This window comes from Pinus tabuliformis, chromosome 5_2 (assembly GCF_031772625.1).
Source record: "Pinus tabuliformis cultivar Carrire ecotype Pingquan chromosome 5_2, CPIR1, whole genome shotgun sequence".
Taxonomy (NCBI): Eukaryota; Viridiplantae; Streptophyta; class Pinopsida; order Pinales; family Pinaceae; genus Pinus; species Pinus tabuliformis.
Genome location: NC_142306.1, coordinates 787,520,213 through 787,522,382, shown reverse-complemented (window position 1 = coordinate 787,522,382; position 2,170 = coordinate 787,520,213). Strand labels below are relative to the sequence as shown.

Genomic DNA, 2,170 nt, shown 5'->3' with positions numbered 1-2,170 from the left:
TAAATTTCAACATTTTGTGTATACTACTATAAATATTTTAAACTTTTACGATCCACAATAATTAATGATGTCTAAATTAAAATATCTTCACTTCAAAATAAACATTTCTATTAATATAATAATTTATCTTTAACATCTCAATGCCATTTATAGATCAATTCCTCCCTATTTATCGTCATGATGAAACTGAGTTCTAAACATTGGACCAATGTGATTATTCTCACACCTAAAAAAGCAAAAAAATTCAATTATCTTTACTTATAACATTGTTAAGTTCGATTAGGGTACGGAAACATGTTAAATTTGCATGTGGCAAAAGTCATGGGATTGGAACGTTATCTAGGGAACCTCACTGACGGCCATGTGAATGTGACATCTATGTGCAGAAAAGATGGCGGAGATCCTAAAGGCTATCCTATGTATTTGGGTAAGTACACGTCAGAAAGTCACATCTCGAGCAGAATTACCTAATTTTTAGCATGCGCATCTGAAGAAATTGACTCCAATCAGACACGACAGTGCAGGGTAAGGTTCATGCACGTAACCGGCCTGGAGAAATTTGGAGAAGGGTGTCCAGATTCGAAATAAAATAAATTCCCCTGATGTCGAGAGGTAGTGACGTCAAGAGGTAGTGAACCTAGTGACTGAAGAAATTTGGAGAAAGGTCACCAGATTTAAAATATACTAAATCCTCCTGATGTCAAGCGGTACTGCATATTTTCCAAATTTTGTTGCCTATCACTGTTTCTTGTTGTCGACACGATTCAAAATAAAATAAAGCCTCTTCCCTTAATGTCAAACTGTACCACATATTTTCCAATATTTGTTGGCGTCGCTCTACCATTGGGCGAACATGTGCAGCCATCAGCGCTCTAAAGTCAAAAGCCTAAAGACAGGTTCATGATCTCATCGGAGAGTAATTTTTGGGTGCATACAGTCATCGGAGGCACAGTCCATTTGGAGAAATTCCAGACTTAGAACAACGAGTAATGTGTAAAAAGGCATGATCTGTGGTTATTCTAGAAGTGTGAGCTAGGGCCGAGGTTTTTACCTTCTGCCAGACCAACACGAATTGAAAGAAAATTTCTGTGGCTTCAATTCCATACAGGACAATTTCAGGATTCAGCTATGAACTCCAACGATTCTTTTGATGTACCCCATCAGGAGTACAGCAAGCCGGGATATCCCATGAATGTCAGAATAATGATATCGGCCTTAATAGTTCTTGTTCTTGTGGTTTCGCTAATCATTTTGCTGCATGTTTATGCCAAATGGATTTGGAGACAGCCTGCCAGATTTTCCAGATGGAGATCAGCTTCCAGGCGTCGACGGTTTCATTTTACAGGGCAGGAGCCGGCGAGTCTGTGCAATGTGGAGTTGGATTCTGTGATGTTAGAGACTCTGCCCATGTTTCTCTATAAACAGCAGGATTTCATGGATGGTCTGGACTGCGCAGTGTGCCTGTGCGAATTCAAGGATAATGAGAAAGGCCGGCTTCTGCCCAATTGCAAGCATACTTTTCATGTTGACTGTATTGACATGTGGTTTCGTTCTCACTCCACGTGTCCCGTTTGCAGAACCGGCGCCCAGCCCAAACAACCAGTTAAGGAATCCGTTGGATTACAGCAGGTTTCAGTCACACCCCATGATAATATGAATTAAGAGCAAGGGTAAACTGCGAGCTCTGGAGAAGAATACGATCTGCGAAATCCAACAAGTATATTTTCTTGGGAATCTCGGCACAAACAGATGAATGCAGAGATGGACGAGGGAAGCTTGGGTGGATGACAATTAATAATCTCTCAGATTGGTATTGAAATACCCAAAAAGCCGGATGGCTTCTTGTCGTCCAGAGAGGCCATCAGTATTATTCGCCAAACGGTTAGCACTCGTCGCTTACGAGGAGTTCGATTTTCAGAGGTCGAGCAGTTAGTCCAACATTTTCATATCATGTTTAGGTTTGTTATATCTATATGTATCAGTGAATTTCCAATTTTTTAATGATTATCTTCAATGGGTCATACTATTTTTGGCATACGATTAGTCCCATGTTCTAAATGTGAACATCAGCCCTATGTTCCGAAAGTAGCTATTAGTCTACGTGATCGATTCTCAGGGATATGACTGTTAATCCAAAATACACAGAAAAGTGATTGAGGCGTTCCTATCC

The 2,170-nt window shown here is 40.2% G+C and overlaps 1 protein-coding gene across 1 annotated transcript; it reads left to right on the top strand.

Annotated features, from left to right (window-relative positions):
- The first annotated feature begins 294 nt into the window (after positions 1-294).
- On the top strand, positions 295-1,662 carry LOC149161652 (RING-H2 finger protein ATL2-like). Its single transcript, XM_089434960.1, has 2 exons — positions 295-427; positions 1,109-1,662. Exons 1-2 carry the CDS (start codon positions 295-297, stop codon positions 1,660-1,662), a joined length of 687 nt encoding a protein of 228 aa, XP_089291086.1.
- Positions 1,663-2,170: the final 508 nt, after the last annotated feature.

Coding starts and splice junctions, on each gene's coding strand:
- LOC149161652 (XM_089434960.1), top strand. CDS start 295: ATGTTAAATTTGCATGTGGCAAAAGTCATGGGATTGGAACGTTATCTA. Junction 428..1,108: donor AGGCTATCCTATGTATTTGG/GTAAGTACACGT, acceptor AATTCCATACAG/GACAATTTCAGGATTCAGCT.